The 21837-nt window shown below is 42.1% G+C and overlaps 1 protein-coding gene across 2 annotated transcripts in view; it reads left to right on the forward strand.

Moving 5' to 3' along the window:
* Positions 1–21837, forward strand: part of LOC106606355 (dual specificity mitogen-activated protein kinase kinase 6) — a 29000-nt gene that overhangs the window by 4096 nt on the left and 3067 nt on the right. For both annotated transcript variants that reach the window (XR_014392606.1, XM_045719809.2), the window contains exons 2-11: positions 10307–10376; positions 10945–10993; positions 11785–11898; positions 13175–13294; positions 15119–15235; positions 15710–15761; positions 16007–16134; positions 19395–19472; positions 19868–20007; positions 21556–21601. Coding sequence is in view for 1 of the 2 variants with exons in the window: in XM_045719809.2 (XP_045575765.1) it covers positions 10307–10376; positions 10945–10993; positions 11785–11898; positions 13175–13294; positions 15119–15235; positions 15710–15761; positions 16007–16134; positions 19395–19472; positions 19868–20007; positions 21556–21601 (914 nt within the window). In the remaining variant the exon portion in view is untranslated. The remainder of the gene's footprint in view (positions 1–10306; positions 10377–10944; positions 10994–11784; positions 11899–13174; positions 13295–15118; positions 15236–15709; positions 15762–16006; positions 16135–19394; positions 19473–19867; positions 20008–21555; positions 21602–21837) is intronic.

Raw genomic sequence — 21837 nt, forward strand, 5'->3', positions numbered from 1 at the left:
GCTTCTAACAATGTAATTGTCTGCATCATTTCCAATCCCCCATATATATATTTATATATCCAAATGCATTTCAATTGACTGATTTCCTCACTGTAATTCAGTAAACTCAATGAAATTGTTGTTTTTATAAAAACAACAATTTCATTGAGTTTACTGAATTACAGTGAGGAAATCAGTCAATTGAAATGCCTTTGGATATCACATGACTGGGAATACAGATATGCATCTGTTGGTCACAGATACCTAAAAAAAATGGGCCTCACAATGGGCCTCAGGATCTCACCACGGTATTGTACATTCAAATTGTCATCGATAAAATGCAATTGTGTGTCGTTGTCTGTAGCTTATGCCTGCCCATACCATAACCCCACCGCCATCATGGGGCACTCTGTTCACACCCTTGACATCAGCAAACTGCTCGCCCACACGATGCCATACACGTGGTCTGCAGTTGTGAGTCCGGTTGGACGTACTAAAACGACGTTGGCAGCGGCTTATGGTAGAGAAATTAACATTCAATTCTCTGGCAACAGCTCTGGTGAACATTCTTGCAGTCAGCATGCCAATTGCATGCTCCATCAACTTGAGACATCTGTGGCATTGTGTTGTGACAACACAATGCCTTTTATTGCCCCCAGCAGAAGGTGCACCTGTGTAATGATTATGCTGTTTAGTCAGCTTGTTGATATGCCACACCTGTCATGGGAAATTGATTATCTTGGTGAAGGAGAAATGCTTGCTTGGGATGTAAACAAATTTGTGCACAACATTTGAAAATGTTTTTTTTTTGGTTTTCATGGAACATTTCTGGGATCTTTTATTTCAGCTCATGATACATGGCACCAACACTTTACATGTTGCCTTTATATTTTTGTTAAGTGTATCTTAAATATAAAAAAATATATTTTCCTTTATTATTTTCCCCTAACCCCACCACCCCTAATGGGAGTAAACAAATGGACAACAATACCAATACTTTTACTTCCAGCTTATACATACTATATACATTTTACGGACATGGTATATTTTACATTAGTTACCTTTTTTGTTTTCAGTCCCAGCCTTCAGCTACCCTCAACCCCTCCCATCAATCTCTAAAGAACATCCAGTTTTGATTTCTAGCTGGCATATATTTTCCCGCTGTGATGTTTCACAAAAGTTCTGAAGCTTTCTATTCTCATGGTTTCTACAGATTGTAAATAATAAAAAAAACTACGATTTTTGCTAATTGTATTATTGATTAGGACTTTTCAAACCCCCCAGCCGTGCTATTTGTAGAGTTAGCTCCAAGTAAATGTTGACATTATTCAGCCATTCCTGAACCTGCGACCAAAAATAAGCTACATATGGGTAGTACCAATACAAGTGATCTAATGATTCTGTCTCTAAACAGCAACATCTGCAGAGCTGGGATGGTTGTATCCCCCATGTACAGTACCAGTCAAAAGTTTGGACACCTACTCATTCAAGGGTTTTTTTCTTTATTTTTACTATTTTCTACATTGTCGAATAATAGTGAAGACATCAAAACTATGAAATAACACCATGGAATCAGGTAGTAACAAAAAAAAGTGTTAAACAAATCAATAAAATAAAATATATTTGAGATTCTTCAAAGTAGCCACCCTTTGCCTTGATGACAGCTTTGCACACTCTTGGCATTCTCTTAACCAGCTTCACCTGGAATGCTTTTCCAACAGTCTTGAAGGAGTTCCCACATATGCTGAGCACCTGTTGACTGTTTTTCCTTCACTTTGAGGTCCAACTCATCCCAAACCATCTCAATTGGGTTGAGGTCAGGTGATTGTGGAAGCCAGGTCATCTGATGCAGCACTCCATCACTCTCCTCCTTGGTCAAATAGCCGTTAGACAAAAAAATCCACCTCTCCAGAAACAAGTCTCTTGCCGTTGCCGCTTGCTATAGACTTTCTGCCCCCAGCTGCCCTGGACACCATATGCAAATTGATTGCCCCCCCATCTATCTTCAGAGCTCATGCTGCTAGGTGACCTAAACTGGGACATGCTTAACACCCAGGCCATCCTACAATCTAAGCTTGATGCTCTCAATCTCACCCAAATTATCAATGAACCAGGTACAAGGTACAACCCCAAATCCGTAAACACGGGGACCCTCATAGATATCATCCTAACCAACCTGCCCTCCAAATACACCTCTGCTGTCTTCAACCAGGATCTCAGCGATCACTGCCTCATTGCCTGCGTCCGTAATGGGTCTGCGGTCAAGCGCCCACCCCTCATCACTGTCAAATGCTCCCTAAAACACTTCAGCGAGCAGGCCTTTCTAATCGACCTGGCTCGGGTATCCTGGAAGGATATTGACCTCATTCCGTCAGTAGAGGACGCCTGGTTGTTCTTTAACCTGTTAGGGCTAGGGGGCAGTATTGACACGGCTGGATAAAAAACATACCCGATTTAATCTGGTTACCACTCCTACCCAGTAACTAGAATATGCATATACTTATTACATATGGATAGAAAACACCCTAAAGTTTCTAAAACTGTTTGAATGGTGTCTGTGAGTATAACAGAACTCAAATGGCAGGTCAAAACCTGAGAGATTCCTTTACAGGAAGTGGCCTGTCTGACCATTTCTTGAACTTCTTTTCCATCTCTATCTTTTACTAAGGATCTCTGCTCTAACGTGACACTTCCCACGTCTTCCATAGGCGCTCAGAGCCCGGGAAAAAACAGAATGTCGTCATTCCAGCCCTAGGCTGAAACACATTATCGCCTTTCTCAAGTGGCCGATCAAGGGACTCTGGGCTTATGCGCGTGACCCGACCGCCCCCGCCTTTGTGATTTTTTTCCTCTGTTTGCCGAAAAGGAGATTCCCTGTCGGAATATTATCGCTTTTCTACGAGAAAAATGGCGTAAAAATTGATTTTAAACAGCGGTTGACACGCTTCGAAGTACGGTAATGGAATATTTAGAATTTTATTGTCACGAATTGCGCAATGCGCGCGACACTTCTTTACCATTTCGGATAGTGTCTGGAACGCACGAACAAAACGCCGCTATTCGGATATAACGATGGATTATTTTGGACCAAACCAACATTTGTTATTGAAGTAGCAGACCTGGGAGTGCATTCTGACGAAGACAACAAAAGGTAATCAAACTTTTATAATAGTAAATATGATTATGGTGAGTGCTAAACTTGCCGGGTGTCTAAATAGCGAGCCCGTGATGCCTGGGCTATGTACTTAGAATATTGCAAAATGTGCTTTCACCAAAAAGCTATTTTAAAATCGGACATATCGAGTGCATAGAGGAGGTCTGTATCTATAATTCTTAAAATAATTGTTATGCTTTTTGTGAACGTTTATCGTGAGTAATTTAGTAAATTGTTAGTAAATTCTTGAAAAATGGGTGTCTGATTATTTCTGGCTTGGTACTCTGCTGACATAATCTAATGTTTTGCTTTCGTTGTAAAGCCTTTTTGAAATCGGACAGTGTGGTTAGATTAACGAGAGTCTTGTCTTTAAATAGCTGTAAAATAGTCATATGTTTGAGAAATTGAAGTAATAGGATTTTTAAGGTTTTGAAAATCGCGCCACAGGCTGCAAGTGGCTGTTACGTAGGTGGGACGCTAGCCCATAGAGGTTAAAAGTGCTTTCCTCACCATCTTAAATAAGCATGCCCCATTCAAAAAATGTAGAACCAGGAACAGATATAGCCCTTGGTTCACTCCAGACCTGACTGCCCTTGACCAGCACAAAAACATCCTGTGGCGTACTGCATTAGCATCGAATAGCCCCCGCGATATGCAATTTTTTGGGGAAGTTAGGAACCAATATACACAGGCAGTTTGAAAAAGCTAGCCTTTGCTTTCCTAACAGAAATTTGCATCCTGTAACACTAACTCCAAAAAGTTCTGGGACACTGTAAAGTCCATGGAGAATAAGAGTACCTCCTCCCAGCTGCCCACTGCACTGAGGCTAGAAAACACTGTCACCACCGATAAATCCGCGATTGAGAATTTCAATAAGCATTTTTCTACGGCTGGCCATGCTTTCCACCTGGCTACCCCGACCCTGGTCAACAGCCCTGCACCCCTCACTCCAACTTGCCCAAGCCTCCCCCATTTCTCCTTCACCCAAATCCAGATAGCTGATGTTCTGAAAGAGCTGCAAAATCTGGACCCCTACAAATCAGCAGGGCTAGACAATCTGGACTCTCTTCCTAAAATTATCCGCCGCAATTGTTGCAACCCCTATTACTAGCTTGTTCAACCTCTTTCGTATCTTCTGAGATCCCCAAAGATTGGAAAGCTGCCGCGGTCATCCCCCCCTCTTCAACGGGGAAGACACTCTGGACCCAAACTGCTACAGACCTATCTATCCTACCCTGCCTTTCTAAGGTCTTCGAAAGCCAAGTTAAGAAACAGATCACCGACCATTTCGAATCCCACCGTACCTTCTCCGCTATTCAATCTGGTTTCAGAGCTGGTCATGGGTGCACTTCAGCCACGCTCAAGGTCCTATACGATATCATAACCACCATCGATAAGAGACAATAGTGTGCAGCTGTATTCATCGACCTGGCCAAGGCTTTCGACTCTGTCAGTCACCATATTCTTATCGGCAGACTCAACAGCCTTGGTTTCTCAAATGACTGCCTAGCCTGGTTCACCAACTACTTCTCAGACAGAGTTCCGTGTGTCAAATCGGAGGGTCTGTTGTCCGGACCTCTGGCAGTCTCTATGGGGGTGCCACAGGGTTCAATTCTCGGGCCGACTCTCTTCTCTGTATACATCAATGATGTCGCTCTTGCTGCTGGTGAGTCTCTGATCCACCTCTACGCAGACGACACAATTCTGTATACTTCTGGCCCTTCTTTGGACACTGTGTTAACTAACCTCCAGACGAGCTTTAATGCCATACAACTCTCCTTCCGTGGCCTCCAACAGCTCTTAAATGAAAGTAAAACTAAATGCATGCTTTTCAACCGATCACTGCCCACACCTACCCACCTGTCCAGCATCACTACTCTGGGCGGTTCTGACTTAGAATATGTGGACTAGTACAAATATCTAGGTGTCTGGTTCGACTGTAAACTCTCGTTCCAGATTCACAATAAGCATCTCCAATCCAAAATTAAATCTAGAATCGGCTTCCTATTTCGCAACAAAGCATCCTTCACTCATGCTGCCAAACATACCCTCGTAAAACTGACTATCCTACCGATCCTTGACTTTGGTGAGGTAATTTACAAAATAGCCTCCAACACTACTCAGCAAATTGGATGCAGTCTATCACAGTGCCATCCTTTTTGTCACCAAAGCCCCATATACTACCCACCACTGCGACCTGTATGCTCTCGTTGGCTGGCCCTCGCTTCATATCTGTCGCTAAACCCACTGGCTCCAGGTCATCTATAAGTCGTTGCTAGGTAAAGCCCCGCCTTATCTCAGCTCACTGGTCACCATAGCAGCACCCACACGCAGCACGCGCTCCAGCAGGTATATTTCACTGGTCACCCCCAAAGCCAATTCCTCCTTTGGCCGCCTTTCCTTCCAGTTCTCTGCTGACAATGACTGGAACGAACTGCAAAAATCACTGAAGCTGGAGACTGATATCTCCCTCACTAGCTTTAAGCACCAGCTGTCAGAGCAGCTCACAGGTCACTGCACATGTACATAGCCAATCTGTAAATAGCCCATCCAACTACCTCATCACCATATTGTTATTTATTTTGCTCCTTTGCACCCCAGTACCACTACTTGCACACTCATCTTCTGCACATCTCTCCCCCCGTGTTTAATTTGCCATACTGTAATAATTTTGCCACAATGGCCCATTTATTACGTCACCCCCCCTTATCCTACCTCATTTGCACACACTGTATTTAGACTTTCTCTGTTGTATAATTGACAGTATGTTTGTTTATTCCATGTGTAACTCGGTGTTGTTGTGTCGCACTGCTTTGCTTTATCTTGGCCAGGTCGCAGTTGTAAATGAGAACTTGTTCTCAACTAGCCTACCTGGTTAAATAAAGGTGAAATAAAAAAAACAGCCTGGAGGTGTGTTTGGTCATTGTCCTGTTGGAAAAACAAATGATTGTCCCACTAAGTGCAAACCAGATGGGATATCGCTGCAGAATGTTTTGGTAGCCATGCTGTTAAGTGTGCCTTGAATTCTAAATAAATCACTGACAGTGTCACCAGCAAAGCACTATCACACCTCCTCCGTGCTTCACGGTGTGAACCACACATGCGGAGATCATCTCACAAAGACATGGCGGTTGGAACCAAAAATCTCAAATTTGGTTTCCACCTGTCTAATGTCCATTGCTCGTGTTTCTTGGCCCAAGCAAGTCTCTTCTTGTTGGTGTCCTTTAGTAGTGGTTTCTTTGCAGCAATTCGACCATGAAGGCCTGATTCACGCAGTCTCTGAACAGTTGATGTTGAGATGTGTCTGTTACTTGAACTCTGTGAAGCATTTATTTGGGCTGCAATCTGAGGTGCAATTAACTCTAATGAACTTATCCTCTGCAGCAGAGGTAACTCTGGGTCTTCCTTTCCTGTGGCGGTCCTCATGAGAGCCAGTTTCATCATAGCGCTTGATGGTTTTTGCGACTGTACTTAAAGAAACTTTAGAAGTTCTTAATTTTCCGGATTGACTGACCTTCATGTCTTAAAGTAATGGACTGTCATTTCTCTTTGCTTATTTGAACTGTTCTTGTCATAGTATGGACTTATCCCTATTTGGTAAAATACCATCTTCTGTATACCACCCCTACCTTGTCACCACACAACTGATTGGCTCAAACGCATAAAGAAAGAAAGCAATTCCACATTCACTTTTATCAAGGCACACCTGTGTATTGAAATTAATTCCAGGTGACTACCTCATGAAGCTGGTTGACAGAATGCAAAGGGTGGCTATTTTGAAGAATCTGAAACAAATCAAAATATTTTATATTTAACTTTTTTTGTTGGTTACATGATTCCATGTGTGTTATTTCATAGTTTTGATGTCTTCATTATTATTCTACAATGTAGAAAATAGTGAAAATAAAGTGTGGAATTTGTAGGTGTCAACTTTTGACTGATACTGCGTGTGTGTGTGTATATATATATATATATATATATATATATAACATTTGTATTGGTTGCAAAAATGTTGTATAATTTTAATGTGAAAAATAAAGTTTTGAATCCGGCATAGTTTTGTGAATCCTTACCTTCTCCCCTTTCCACTTGCCGCCTCCATTTTTGCAGTGATGCTGCAATCAGTTGGTTGTAATTTTGAATACAGCAGACATTTCCATGTTTTGTTAACCATTCCACCAGTCCTATTTATATCATTTACAAAGATTAAACCATTTTTAAACATGTTATTTTTTGTTGTTGAGTTCAACAATATTTGTTTAATCCACCAGAAAAGACTGAACAAATATTAAACTGAATTTTCAACCAGCTTTCTATGGCTTGTTGTTACGCACGCCTCTAGAAAGAGGGAATACAACTTAACTCTCTGTGGTGTGAAAAAGGTGTGGAAGTGTAGGTGTGAGCAAGGATGACAAAAAGGCAGAGAATACCGTTTACTGGGAATTTATTCCTTCACGCGGTAAGGTTGGGGAAAAGGGGCTGGACGGAACCAAAGCAAAGAAACTAAATATCAAAGCCCCCTCTCCTACTTTACCTGCCTACCCACTACTTAACTAACTAGCACCACCTGGTGCACTAACCAAAATACAGGGGATGGTCCGCCCAGGTCTTTCCTAGTGTGCGTAGACAATAAATTACTACGGGTATATGTATGCCCACGGGCCTCTTGCCTAAGCACTCCCTAGGTGCCTTCCCCTTCCCCCTTGGGAACAAATGAAACAGAATATTCTAAATGTCTTCACAACAAACTGAGAAAAAACTATTAACTCAGGACATTAAAGAAGCTCTCTCTGAGCAACAACTACACAGTACATACCAAATGTCTTAGCAACCACCAACATGCTATAACTCTCAACCATTATCTCTGGGTCTCCCAACAAATATCTCTCTGCAATCATCTCTCTTTCTGAGCAACAGAACTGGGGCTTATATAGCTTCAGAAGAAGTTAGTAATTGGAGACAGCTGCGTCCTGATGAGGGGGCGGGTTCAGCTCTCCAATCATCAATGTTGATTGACCAATCAGCTGCTCGTAGAGAATTTCAGGAATCCATTTCCTGAAATACATACATGATAATACACAAACCACAACACAGAAACTGGGGAACGTAACACTTGTTTTAAATATAGTGATATTTTGGAGATTCCATTTCAAATAACCAAAAGTGAATGAAGGGGAAAAAGGCAATTTCTTGACATGCTACTTCAGTTGGGACAAAGGCTGTTTTTTATACTGTTGTTCTAGGTCATTTTAAGAAGGTTTTGAATGCTCTTTTTTTAGCTTGACGGAGGAAATGAACATCTATTTTTACTCTGCTGGGTGCATGTGAGCATAGCACAAGTCAATGAATCTCCCCTCACTGTATTTCACTGGGAAGTCAATGAATCTTACTGGGAAGCTGGACGTCTGCAGTGGCTCATCTGAGAGCATGAGATGCTACCTGTCCAGTCTATACGAACTTGCTTTCATCCGGATATGTAGGTTATTTGCTAACATTTAGCCTCCTGTGTATGTACTGCAGATAATCCACCCACGATTAGGCTGCACTGTATTACCCGGCCAACACAGTATACCCAACCTAAATGCTTCACTTGCAACATTGCAAAACGTTGCACTGCCTTTATGAATGGTGTCTCTGCTCTCTGCAGCCTTATTTCCAGTTGTTCGTGGTACAGAGAGCCAATGGAAGCTTTAAACAGCAAGTGGTGTTTAAGTGTCTGGTTAACTCTGAGCCAATGTACACTATATATACAGAAGTATGTGGAAATACATTAGTGCAACACATTCGGCAGAAATAGCTTAATTCATCAGCCACACAAGTAAATGACCATATTATTTAAAAGCTATAGCTTTTTCATTGTAAGCTCATTTACTTGTGTGACTGAATGCCAAATAGTGTTGCACTTCTATTGTCATCTGATGAATTAAGCTATTTCTGCCAAATGTGTTGCACTAATGTATTTTCTGTGAAGGTAAACTATATTTTTATACCCCTGATCACTACTGAAGCAAAATAGTGTGTGTGTGTGTGTGTGTGTTTTTAGCAAAAACGATACATGGCCATCATATTTCTGTTTATCATAGAAAGAATGTCGCCAGCTACATTTCCTGATGTTTTGCCGGAAGCTAATCGTACATTTTACCAGAGAAAAGTAGGCTACACCGAGAAAAGTAAAACAGAGAATCAGTCCAGAGTGCTGTCTACTGATAGAATGTCTGTTTTGTGAATTCTCATCTGAGTGAAGTGCAGCTGAAGCACAAATTAGTCTGGGCAAAAAAAAGCATTTAAACCAGCGTTTTACAAAACACAGCAAGATTTTTCTTTTGCGTTTTCATTTTTTGTTTGCGTGACAACACAGAATTCTGCATTTAACAGGACCTCTGCAAATGTACCTGCCAATAGCTGTCAGAAATCAACCTGCCTCAGGCCCTGGATGAGAGCAGGTCCTAAATATCTTTCTGCTGTATCACCTCATCCAATGTTGTGCAGATCAGGAGAGGAGAAAAGGGTGTTTAGACTATTGAGGCGCAGTCCTCGTCTGAATCCCACGTTCCTTCAGTTGGGGTTGTTGTTTTACACCAGCATGGCCCCGTTGCCCTAGCCTGGATGAGAAGTCCCCACTTGTTGCTTGTGAACAGTGTTTATGAATGCACTGTAGTGTGCATTTCACACAGGGAGAGGTCTCTGGTCTCCATTGTGTAGGCAGCAGCAGACCTACTGCAGGAGCTAACGTGAGTCACTGTTCAGTGGCTATTCTGATTATGGTTGAGACTTTGGTTCGGACAAACCAAAGCGGTTAAACTACTGCTTGTATAACAATAGGGTTAGACAAAACAGAGGGTTAATGAGTGAGATAATCTGTTTCTGCTTTCTCGCTCTCTGTGTCATCATTCCGATTTATGAGCGAGTCATTCACCTGTTTCCTATTGTTAAGCAATCTCTGGGTAGATAACAAATGGAGCTGTACAGTCAGTAACACGTTACAGTACAAGTCGGAAGTCCACACCAAAAACAGAACAGCTACCCCACTGAAAATCAAATCCAAGCATTCTCACAACACAAGGTTCAACTTTCTCTGTTCTGGTTTATTTAAAGTGAAGATTGACAGGTCATGGTACAGATGAGTTTTCTGAAAGAACTAGGCTGATCTCTCCTCTCCCCATCCTCTCATAGGGAAGAAGAAGAACCCAGGCCTCAAGCTCTCCAAAGAGGTCTTTGATCAGCCCCCACCTGCAGCTGCAGCGTAAGGCTTCTTCTCTGTCATTGGTTGGCCGGATTCCAGGTTGTCTTTTTCGTGGTCACGCTGTGCATCTCAGAAGACTGCTATATCATATTAACGTGGTTCCTGAGATGGTAGGCTAAACACTTCTCCAGATATTGAGATCTCATCATCTGTGCAGCACGACTCCAAAAAAGATACCCTGGAAATTAGCCACTGCTGTGTGTTTTTCACAAACGTGACGATGACCTCTGTGCAGATTGTGTTTGTTTTAATTTCTTAATAATGATGAAGAGGAAAACCGCTGATGCCAGAGAGAAGCTAACAAAAGAAACAGGGAGAGCGTACTGACGAGGTAGCTGTACAGTAATAGATGATGAGGTTATGGTTTCATATGCTGATGTGATCACCCCAATCTCCTCTTTCACACCCTAAACTCTACCACCCAGGTTTCACATAGCATCTTGTCAAAGTACAGTCATACAGTGTGATGTTCAATGAGAAAGAGCATTAGTTGTTGGTGTTTGATATCGATGTCACATTTTTAAAGGAATGCATGGTATTAATCCCACTACCTTTCCTCTCTCCTCAGCCCCCCTCGAGATCTGGATTCCAAAGCCTGTGTTACCATTGGAGAAAAGGTGGGGAAAGGAAGAACGTTGTGTTCAGGCTGTAGTACTTCACTTTCTGTCACCTTTTGTGGTTTTACTTGGGTCATGTTCATTAGACACCAAACGGACGAAAACGGACTGAAACAGGGAGGGACTGCTTGGGGTGTATTCATTACGCCGATTCTGTTGGAAAATGTTTCTTAAACGGAATGGGGACGGACCTGAATTTGTCCAATAGAAACTCATGTTTTGTAACTTTGGACTAATGTTTACACCCCTGGACTTGTCCTATAAGAAGCACTTACTTTAGTTTTGCGTTGCTAAGCTTTTTGAAAATGTTTTCTGTTGCATGTCCTAATGAACACGACCTTAGCGTTTTCTCTAATGCATTTACTGGGTGACTTTGATGTGACTGATAGACTTTTCTCACACTGTGCATCTCAGACAAACGTGATGATCTCCTCTGTGCAGATGATGTATTTGTTTTAATTTCTGAATAATCCTGATGAAACAAATCACTGATGCCAGAGAGAAACTAAACAAAAAGACAGGGAGAGTGTTGAAGAGGGTTGTACTGTAGTCAACGACAAGTATATGGTTTTGGTGTCAAAATGGTGATGTCATTACCTGACTCAGAAATCCAAAACTATACCACCCAGGTTTACCTGGACTTGTCCAATTAGAAATATTTTATTTTTGTTTTCTGATGGGTCCTAATGAACACGACTCTGGGGTTTTCTCTTTTGCATGTATTGGTTGAACTTGATGTGATTGGCTGATAGACCTCTTTCCCTCTCCACTGTGTTTCTCTCTCTGGCCAGAACTTTGTTGTGAAGGCAGATGACTTGGAGCAGATTGGGGAGCTGGGTAGAGGAGCGTATGGTGTGGTGGACAAGATGAGACATGTGCCCAGTGGGCTTATCATGGCCGTCAAGGTGGGTGGAGTGCTCCAGTTGGCTCCAGGGTCCATGTTAAATGAGCCAACGTTATGGAACGTTGCAGATAGAAATGCCATGAATAGAGACAAAACAATTCCTTATTCTACATGTCAGAGGCATGTTTGTTCTACATAGCATATTTGTATCTGAATGTTTCAAAATATTGCGTTCTACTGAAAGACATTTTAGATTTCTGTACAGTGCATTCGGAAAGTATTCAGACCCCTTGATGTAAATAAGGCATTTCAGTTTTGTTTAAAAAAATATATATATGTTATTTTATTTTTTTTTACATTTTCAAAAATGTCTTAACCAGTTTTTGCTTTGTCATTATGGGGTATTGTGGGGTATTGTGTCTAGGTTGGTGGGGGGCGGGGATATTGAATACATTTTAGAATAAGGCTGTAACGTAACGAAATGGGGAAAAAAGTCAAGGGTTCTGAATACTTTCCGACGGCACTTTATCAGAGATGTTTATTTGATAATATTAGATGTTTTCAAAAGTCAAAACAGACATTTTCTATTTATATATCTGAGATGTTTATTAAATAAGTGTACGTGTCACATTTAAAGACAAGCCACACAGCTCTATCTCAACATCAACACTCCTGACCAACACAGACCTCTGCTGTTTTGACAACTCCCATGGTCATTTTGGGCTCGCGAGTGGCACAGCGGTCTAAGGCACTGCATCTCAGTGCTAGAGGTGACACTACAGACCCTGGTTCGATTCCAGGCTGTATCACAACCGGCCGTGATTGGGAGTCCCATAGGGCGGCGCACAATTGGACCAGCGTTGTCCAGGTTAGGGTTTGGCCGGGGTAGGCCGTCATTGTAAATAAGAATTTGTTCTTAACTTACTTGCCTAGGTAAATAAAGGTTAAATATGTTTTACATTTTTTTTATTGTCAAGCCAAACGTGACAATGAATGACCTCTGTGCAGATGATGTATTTGTTTTAATTTCTGAATAATCCTGATGAAAGAAACCACTGATGCCAGAGAGAAACTAAACAGGTAGTTTAACAGTAATGGATGAGGTTATGGTGTCATATGCAGATGTCATAACAAATTTAAAGTTTATTTTCACTGTGAAGTCAATCTTTAACAAGTGAGCCCTTAACTATATTTAATTTACACACAAATACAAAATAGATACATTATGGAAGAGCTAATTAGTATTCCTGTGAGTCTTCCATTCAAATTGCCATGGTCTGAGCCAAAGGGCTTTGTTCCTTCTATTGATTGTATTTCTCTGACTGCCCCCCTCCCAGAGGATCCGGGCCACAGTGAACACCCTGGAGCAGAAGAGACTGCTGATGGACCTGGACATCTCCATGAGGACCGTGGACTGCTTCTTCACGGTCACCTTCTACGGCGCTCTCTTCAGAGAGGTCAGCTCTCAGCACCACATCTGTAGCACAGCCTGGGTTTGCCTGGACACTGTCACTCAGCACCACATCTGTAGCACAGACTGGGTTTACACAGGCAGCCAAATTATTGTATTTTGCCCATTTATTGGCAAAAGTTCTGATTTGTTCAAAATACCAATTATTGGCCAGAAATCTGAATTGGGTTACTTGTGTAAACAGCCATAGACGGCACACCGTCACATTCACTCTTAGTTTGTCAAATTAAGATGGAGTTATCTGGACTTTATTTTAATTGGTTAAAAAAAACTGTCCTTGTGTCGTTCCCTTCATCAACTGGTTGGAAAAGACTTAACAGGTTGTTACGTTCCCCAGCAAGAAAACCAAAAATTGTCACTCAAACCGAAAGGGGAACCAAGAACAACCAAAAGGAAACGGGTAGGGTTTCAGGAGGGGTTCTGAAGGACACTCATGGGGGTGTCCACTGAAAGTTGACTAGCACCAACAACTGGGACCTAAAAGACACCCACCATGAGACACACTATATTTGCCCAAGAGGAGGCAAACAAAATTACCAAACTTAAAGACAGGAAGCAAACCAAAAAAGGTGGAACAAAACTAAATTAGGGAAGACCAGATAAAGGATTGTTATTCTAGAATGATGGGGGGAACCAGCACAGGTGTAACACATGCTGACTAACGAGATGGGGGGGAACCAGCACAGGTGTAACACATGCTGACTAACGAGATGGGGGGGGGGGAACCAGCACAGGTGTAACACATGCTGACTAACGAGATGGGGGGGGGGGGGAACCAGCACAGGTGTAACACATGCTGACTAACGAGATGGGGGGGAACCAGCACAGGTGTAACACATGCTGACTAACGAGATGGGGGGGGGGGGGACCAGCACAGGTGTAACACATGCTGACTAACGAGATGGGGGGGAACCAGCACAGGTGTAACACATGCTGACTAACGAGATGGGGGGGGGGGGGAACCAGCACAGGTGTAACACATGCTGACTAACGAGATGGGGGGGGGGGGAACCAGCACAGGTGTAACACATGCTGACTAACGAGATGGGGGGGGGGGGGACCAGCACAGGTGTAACACATGCTGACTAACGAGATGGGGGGGGGGGGGGGACCAGCACAGGTGTAACACATGCTGACTAACGAGATGGGGGGGGGGGGGGGGGGACCAGCACAGGTGTAACACATGCTGACTAACGAGATGGGGGGGAACCAGCACAGGTGTAACACATGCTGACTAACGAGATGGGGGGGAACCAGCACAGGTGTAACACATGCTGACTAACGAGATGGGGGGGGACCAGCACAGGTGTAACACATGCTGACTAACGAGATGGGGGGGGGGACCAGCACAGGTGTAACACATGCTGACTAACGAGATGGGGGGGGAACCAGCACAGGTGTAACACATGCTGACTAACGAGATGACACCAGTCAGTGCGCCCTACGTGCTAAAAGTCCAACCTCAAAACATAAATGGAAAAACCAAACCTGTGAAAACAACATTATGGTGGAAGCCCGTGGCTAGGCTGGCTTTCACTTGGCCACATCTTTCTGCCCTCAAATACATTTTCAATTCAGTTGAGTTTTCAAATTACGATTAAAAGTAGTCTCCTCTGTATTAGTCACGGAAGGACTTATTTGCTTTTCTTTGTGTGTGTCACACTGACCTCTGTGCAGATGATGTATTTTGTTTTAATTTCTGAGTAATCCTGATGAAAGAAACCACTGATGCCAGAGAGAGAAAAACAAACAGGCTGAGTATTTAAAGAGGTAGTTCTATAGTAATAGGTGTTTGTCTCTGTGTTGCCAGGGTGACGTGTGGATCTGCATGGAGCTGATGGACACGTCTCTGGATAAGTTCTACAAGCAGGTGATAGATAAAGGCATGACCATCCCTGAAGACATCCTGGGGAAGATCACTGTAGCGGTGAGTGGACACCTGGGTCGTGTTCATCAGGGCACACAATGAAGATCATTTAAACAAACGATTTGCAATGGAAAACAAATGAGTTTCTTATTGGTCCAGGTAGGCCCTCCCTGTTTCAGTTTTTATTCTGTTTGGTGCCTAATGAGCACAACCTGCAGGGTTACTGAATAATGCTTAGAGTTACAGTATAACGTCACACTGACCTCTGTGCAGATGATGTATTTTGTTTTAATTTCTGAATAATCCTGATGAAAGAAACCACTGATGCCAGAGAAACAGAACAAAACAACATGGATAATACTGAAGTACACTGTCCTATTGATATGATTTATATTGTCATCTGTAAAAGGTGTCCACACCAGCTTGTCGTGATGCTGTATAAGGAACAGTCACACAGCTACTCCTGTTCCCTCAGGTTATCTGGAATGATGTCATTAAAATGCCGTGTGTAACTGCTTCTGTCTCTCTCTCCAGATCGTCAAGGCTTTGGAGCATCTGCATAACAAACTTTCAGTGATACACCGAGGTAAATGAAGGATACGATTTTGTTAGCCTGCTGAGCTAAAGCCAAGGCAAATAGCTTGGGGAGCTAACAACTCTTCATGTCTTGGGCACGGTTACTCATCACTCGATCATCTCCTTTACTCATGTTGATCTGAAATGGTCCTTTGTTTTATTTGTATTTTTTTGCTCTCCGCCACAGTTGTCGGGACAACTATTCCTTATTATGAAAAATATTATTTTTTAAAAATAAATCTGACCTTTGTGCAGATGTGAAACCGTCCAACGTGCTGATCAACACACAGGGCCAGGTGAAGATGTGTGACTTTGGCATCAGCGGCCACCTGGTGGACTCTATGGCCAAGACCATGGATGCCGGCTGCAAGCCCTACATGGCGGTGAGTAGGAATGGGGGGAGAGAGAGAGAGAGAGGTGGGTGAGCTCTGACACCTTCTTGGCTATGTTCAGTAGGCACCAGGGTTTCTGTTAGCCGGTAATAGACGGCTTTTGGTAAAAAAGAATTGAAAAGCCAAAAAAATGTAGCTGCCGAGAGACAATTGTCCAGGAGAAGAGAAAATCCTATTGCAAAATAATGCTTTTTAGCCTATTCATTGATGGAAATACCAGTCGACATAAATGCATTTGACCGGTCATGCTTACAGTGCATCCTTATATAAAATGGATTCAATTCATTTATTTTTCTAATGACAAATCGAAAACAAGTTTTTAGAAATGTTTGCAAATGTATTACAAATAGAAATACCTTATTTACATAAGCTTCCAGACCCTTTGCTATGAGACTCGAAATTGAGCTCAGGTGCATCCTGTTTCCATTGATCATCCTTGAGAGGTTTCTACAACTTGATTGGAGTCCACTTGTGGTAAATTGTGTTTCCCATTTATATATGCAACGGTATGTGTAGGCTTCAGTGCGTCACACACCACTTTGAAATGAGCTGGAGGCAGTATGCATTTTGAAAACATGCATGTAATTGTTTGAAACCTGAATGTTTTACTTCATATTATGAGACATGTCTTTCCTACCTTCAAAGAAAAATCCGACCATAGAAACGTGGTGGCAATTATTTTATAGACTTCCATATGCCATTGAAACCAGTAGCATATTCAACTTTCTTTCATTGTCCAGTAGCCAAAGGCACAATCCTAGTCATGTTAGCAACCCATGCTAGTTGCATCTTTAGTTCTCCCCTCTTTCTAAATTGTGTGTGCGGTGCGATTTGACAATGGTGTTTTCATGCTAATTGCATTATGGAATGAACATCCGCGTATAGCCTACTGCCTTGTGCTCATTGCTGCGCTTATAATGTGAAGAAATAATAGTTTATCGACATTTTAAGTTAATGTTCTGCTCTGTTGCATCAGCCTCGTTATTTTTTTTAATGTAGCCTAGGCCTACTGTTTGTATGAATTTGGGATCCTTCGTCCCACAACTGTCCCAGACTCCGTTGCATCCTGGAGTGGCATGTTCTGTTAAAATGAATAACCATCATGTAAAAGTGACTTCAATGGGTGGACTCCCTAATCAGATACCCACCCGATGTCTACATTTCGTGAATGCGCACATTTCTCAAATGTCTGTTTAAATTAAAATGCTGCCGGTCAAATGTCCTGCGCCACATTTTCCTAAAGGAAACCCTGTTTTAGAGAAGTTTGACACGTAAGAAATAAAATGAAACATCCATATCGAACAAGTTAACCTCTATGGGACCCCTTCCCGTTCTCATCCCGTTAACGGGATTGATTTTGACAACAGCCAGTGGAAAATCAGAGCGCCAAATTTAAAACAGCTAAAATCTCATAATTCCATTTTCTCAATCAACTATTTTACACCATTTTAAAGATAAACTTCTCGTTAATCTAACCACATTGTCCGATTTCAAAAAGGCTTTACGGCGAAAGCATAAAATTAGATTGTTAGGACATAAACTTCAAACACCACACAGACATTTTTCAAGCAACTAGATGCATCACAAAAACCCAAAACACAGCTAAATGAAGCACTAACCTTTGACGATCTTTGTCAGATGACACTCCTAGGACATTATGTTACACAATACATGCATGTTTTGCTTGATAATGTTCATATTTATATCCAAAAACAGCATTTTACATTGGCGCGTAATGTTGAGAAATGTTTTCCCTCCAAACCTACCGGTGAATCAGCACAATGAGCACACACAGTATGTAAATTCTCATCGTAAACATTGATCAATATAGTGTTATGCACAGAATTATAGATACACTTCTCCTAAATGTAATCGCTTTGTCAGATTTCAAAAAAGGTTCACGGCGAACGCACAATTTGCAATAATCTGAGTACAGCCCAGATGACACTAACAACTAGCAAACAGAAACCCGCCATCTTGGAGTCAATAAAACTAAGAAATTACATTATAAACATTCACTTACCTTTGATTATCTTCATCAGAAGGCACTCCCAGGAATCCCAGCTCCACAATAAATGTTAGATAAAGTTCATATTTATTTCCAAATAATCCATTTTGTTTGCGTTAGATTCACTATCCAAATCCACTACGCGCGTGCTTACTTAGTCCAGACAAAAAGTCAAAAAAGTTATACTACAGTTTGTAGAAACATGTCAAACGATGTATAGAATCAATCTTTAGGTTGTTTTTATCATATACCTTGAATAAAATTCCAACCGGACCTATATGAATATGAACTCAGCTCGCTCCCAAGTCATTGCGCGTGACTTGAGCCCATGCCTTATAATGGGACACCAGTTTACTACAGCTGGTATTCCCTTCAAATTCACCATAGAATCTTCAAACACTGTTCTAAAGACTGCTGACATCTAGTGGAAGCTTTAGGAAGTGCAAAATGAACCCTAAGTCACTGTATACAGTCAAGGCAATCACTTGAAAGGACTACAAGCACCAGACTTCCCACTTCCTGCTTGGATTTTTCTCAGGTTTTTGCCTGCCATATGAGTTCTGTTATACTCACAGACACCATTCAAACAGTTTTATGCATATTCTAGTTTCTGGGACAGAGTAGTAACCTGTTTAAATTGGGTACGTTTTTCATCCGGCCGTGAAAATACTGCCCCCTAGCCCTAAGAGGTTTAATGTGGTACCTCCTACGTTTCCATTTTTTGTGCCGACCCTGGTTGCAGCGTAAGGCTTCTTCAGTCATTGGTTGGCCAGATTCCAGGTTCTTTTTCATGGTCAAGCTGTGCCTCTCAGAAGAATTCTACATCATATTGATGTGGTTCCTGAGATGCTAAACGTGACGATCACCTCTGTGCAGATGATGTATTTGTTTTAATTTCTGAATAATCCTGATGAAAGAAACCACTGATGCCAGCGAGAAACTTAACAGAACAACAGGGAGAGTGTGTTGAACAGCGATAGTGAGGAGGAATGGGGAGAGGTGGCTCTGACACCGTCTGGGCCACGTTCATTAGGCATCGCATGGAAAACGTCTAACACAACAAAAATACTTAACACGAGCCTGGTCTAGTTGTGGTTGGGAGCGCACTGCCTGAAGGAAATAGGATTGGTGCTTGTTGTGTTGATGTCGTTGTTATATGTTACAGTGGTATTCTTATCCTATGTGATGGCGTTGGTGTCATTATGTAATGGTGTTGATAGTGTTTTCATTCCCTCGGTTTCAGCCGGAACGGATAAACCCCGACCTCAACCAGAAAGGCTACAGCGTCAAGTCAGACATCTGGAGTCTAGGAATCACAATGGTGAGTCACAGACCTGATTGGGACCAAATCCTGGATTGAGATCATGTAAACTGTGCATTAATGTCAAATTACATCCATTCATCTCAAATCGGTATGCTACCAGTAACACCCAAACCAATTCTTTCAACAGCAGGGTCATGTTCATTAGGCACCAAACAGAAGAAAATGGGACTGAAACGGAGAGGGGCTACCTGAATTTATGTGATTGTTTTCTGTTCCAACGTTAGTTTGTAATGGTGTGTCCTAATGAATACAACCTTGGTCTGAGTGATGATTCTACTGTATTGTCCCATGTTTCTTTATGACGGTAAATACCAGTGTCCATAGTTGAAAGATGAGCTTCTGCCTGCCTCTCTCTGTGGGTTAACAAGCCTCTGTCTGGTCCTCTGCCCCAGATTGAGCTGGCCATTCTGAAGTTCCCCTATGACTCGTGGGGTACACCCTTCCAGCAACTGAAGCAGGTAGTGGATGAGCCCTCTCCACAGCTGCCCTCGGACCGCTTCTCCCCTGAGTTTGTGGACTTCAGCTCCCGGTGGTGAGCCCATCTCTCTCTCCCTGTCTGCATTCCAAATGGCACCATCTTCTCTGTTTAGTATGGATGGGTATGAGAACTCGACGTCAAACCTTTCTTTTTAACCAGAGGTCACCTTTTTCCCCCCAAATACTGTAAAAGTATATGGTGGAATGGTTCCACACTGAAAATATACAGAAACATTAGTTTGAAAAAGACAAGCCTGTTTTCATAAGAATTATTAAGCCTAAACCTACTAAACCAAACTGATGTTGTCGCAGTATTCATCACTGTGAGCATTGTTCAACGTTAATCCATTTAGAACATTCCAAAGAACAGGCAGAATAAACTAAATGGAACATCTGTAGGCCTATATCGAAAAGATTTTGGTTTGTAACCCTGAAGAAATGTCAACGTTCCAAACTGAGCCTCGTTTCAAATGATCACTGGTTGAGAATAACTGTTCCAGATGCACATCACTTCGCACTGGCAACTTTTCTTTCATTTGGAAAAATATTCTGTGTTTTCTTGTTATATTAGATCATGTTTTTGCTCTAAAATAGGTTTCTTGACTGTGAGTGCTCAGGAAATGAACAAGACAAGGCTATGCCATTGCAAAGCCATAGACTTCTACATGCAAGCGCCCCTGCTGAGGTTACTACCATTTTAGAAGATTGTTTCACCATGTAATATAACCAGTTGATATGGTTTCAAGAAATGAATCTTAAATGGCAATTGTTTTATTGACTAAAATAAATATATATATATATAATCTGTAATGGTCATGATAAATTAGGCATCGTTGGCATAGATATACGCACACATATTTGTCCTTGTGTTCTAAAAGTTAAAAAATATATATGTATAATATATATTCTCCATTCTGAGTATTGCGAGAAAATCCTGCGAGTACTCGAACAGTTAAAAAAAAAAAAAAAAACATCCCTACTATTTAGTGCACTACCTTTGACCAGGACCTGTAGGGTTTAGAGCCCTGGTCAAAAGTAGTGCACTGTATAGGGAATAGGGTGTTATTTGGGATGCCGCCTGTCTGGCCTTACTGATGAGGCAGTTGAACCAAACAGCAGGTGGCACTGCCCTGCTGTCCCCTCCCTGTGGGTCCAGGCCTGGGTCCCCTTCAGCCTGTGCATCTCTGACTGCCCAGTGTGAATGCAACCTGGGGGAAAAAGACGACCTGGAAATGAATCCACCTACATTTTTGGGGATGACCCAGTTTTCCTGACCTAGTCCCACCTTGGCCCACTATAAATGTCATGCTGTAGCTTTCATGTAGGCTTATCTGGTGTAAATGTGTTTTGGTGTACTTGGGGTTGCACAATTACGGCAACCTTCCCAGGTTGGAGGATTCTGGATTTCCTGCTTATTCCTTCCTGATTCTGGGAATCTCCTAACCGGGATATCTGGGAAAACTTTCCCAAAAATCCCAGGTTATCAGAATTTTGTCCTCAAACAGGCTTTGATGTGTTGGGGGCTCTTACTAAAGGTATATTGTAAGAAGTGTCCAGTATTGAGGTATGTTTCTCAGTTCTTTGTTTTGTTTTCTCTCTGCAGCTTAAGAAAGAAACCCAACGAGAGACCCGCCTACACAGAATTAATGGTTGGTTTTAGATCCTCATAAGCATTTGTTTAAATCAGTGACAGGTGAATACGTGTAATGTTGTTGGATTGTAGGCGTTGTTTTTCTCTCTTCATTCACATCGTCTTTGTAAAGGCTCACTTCCTGTCTCCGTTTCCTCTTTGTTATGTGTCCACAAGAGGACAGGCTTACCCAAGTGTTTAGTCAAACCAGGATGATGTATTCTTGTGTGTAAATGTGTACTTTCTGTTGGACTA

The sequence above is a fragment of the Salmo salar genome, chromosome 06, assembly GCF_965601325.2.
Source record: "Salmo salar chromosome 06, fSalSal1, whole genome shotgun sequence".
NCBI lineage: Eukaryota > Metazoa > Chordata > Actinopteri > Salmoniformes > Salmonidae > Salmo > Salmo salar.